The following is a 1438-nucleotide window of genomic DNA, read 5'->3' as shown; positions in this document are numbered from 1 at the left end:
AGCAGGAATATACTGCACTTCCTACAGATTTAAGGAACACCCAGAGTAACTGAGCTTATGAGCATTTTCTTCATCTAAGCAAAAATAATTGCAAACAAAGTAGATGTTACACTGTGTATAAAGCACAATATAGCAGGTATTTCTAGCTCTTAGGGGCATGAGCAAATTCATGAACATTTCAGAAATGTCTATGCTATTCTTCCTTCCATGTCCATAGCTCAAATACCAGGATCTCATGAGACAGTTCTTCAGTAGGCTGCCCCCAGTAACCTGCATAGTTTGTGTCAGATGGGGAAAACCAGCAGGTAAAATGAAAGAGCAAACAAGCTTTTGAAAAGCTGGCAAGCTAGAAGGTAGTCAAGAGAGCCAATTACACAAATAGAAGTCCTTTGCAAAGACTCACCACTGCTCTTAGACACTTACTGCTACATTATTAGTAATTTTTACTTTCTACTGCAGAAACCAACACGAACTTTGGAAAGTTCCTCCATTAGTCACACATATGGCAACACACCAAGAAAGGAGACTTGTGATGAATCATCACAAACATAACTTTCTGACTTAAGCAACAGATTGCTTGAATTTAGTATTTCTTAAAATGCTGGTGTCCTCCTTCTCTCCCTCCCTCCCCAACATCCTGCACATGGCAGGGTTCCACAGAGCCTGCATGCTGCAGCTGGTTTTCCAGTTGTAGGCCTACAGACCAGGTGACAGCACTGACCTTGTCCCTGTACCCCCACTGGACATTGCCTGCCACTCTACCAGGGACTGACTAACTTACAATCATAGTGTCATAGAATATCTTGAGTTGGAGGGCCTCATTAAGATCATCAAGTCCAACTCCCTGCTCCTCGCAGGACTCCATAAAACTAAACTATATGACTAAGAACATCATCTAGACAGTCTTGATCTCTGAGAGGCTTGGTGCCATGACCACTTCCCTGTGGAGCCTGTTCCAGTGACTGACCACTCTCTCAGTGAAGAACCTTTTCCTCATGTTCAATCTGATCTTCCCCTGAAGCAGCTTCATTTAATTTCCTTGTGTCCTACGACTGGTCACCAGAGAGAGATCAGCACCTCCCCCTCCTCTGCCCGCCTTAAGGACAGTGTAGACTGTGATAAGGGCACCCCTCAGCCTTTTCCAAGCTGAACAAACCAAGTGACCTCAGCTGCTCCTTGTAAGTCTTGCCCTCGAAGCCTTCCACCATCTTGGTTGCCCTACTCTGGAGAGACTAGCAGTTTCATAGACTCATCTAGGATGGAAAAGACCCTTAAGATCATTGAGTCCAACTATTTGATGTACTTATATTGAGGTACCCAAAACGGCCCACAATAGTCAAGGTGGGGCCGCACCACAGCGGTCTAGGGTGGGATGATCACCTCTCTCAACCGGTCTGCTACGCTGTGCTTGATGCATCCCAGGATGCAGTTGGCCCTT

At 45.4% G+C, this 1438-nt stretch overlaps 1 protein-coding gene across 1 annotated transcript in view; it reads right to left on the bottom strand.

Annotated features, from left to right (window-relative positions):
- Nucleotides 1-1208, bottom strand: part of LOC104548417 (CD99 antigen-like) — an 11003-nt gene extending 9795 nt beyond the window's left edge. Inside the window, exon 1 of the mRNA XM_010194429.1 lies at nucleotides 1157-1208. Within this exon, the coding sequence (XP_010192731.1) occupies nucleotides 1157-1208 (52 nt within the window). The remainder of the gene's footprint in view (nucleotides 1-1156) is intronic.
- Nucleotides 1209-1438: the final 230 nt, after the last annotated feature.

This window comes from Mesitornis unicolor, unplaced genomic scaffold (assembly GCF_000695765.1).
Source record: "Mesitornis unicolor isolate BGI_N332 unplaced genomic scaffold, ASM69576v1 scaffold22841, whole genome shotgun sequence".
Lineage (NCBI taxonomy): Eukaryota > Metazoa > Chordata > Aves > Mesitornithiformes > Mesitornithidae > Mesitornis > Mesitornis unicolor.
This window is presented reverse-complemented; position numbering and strand designations above follow the sequence as displayed.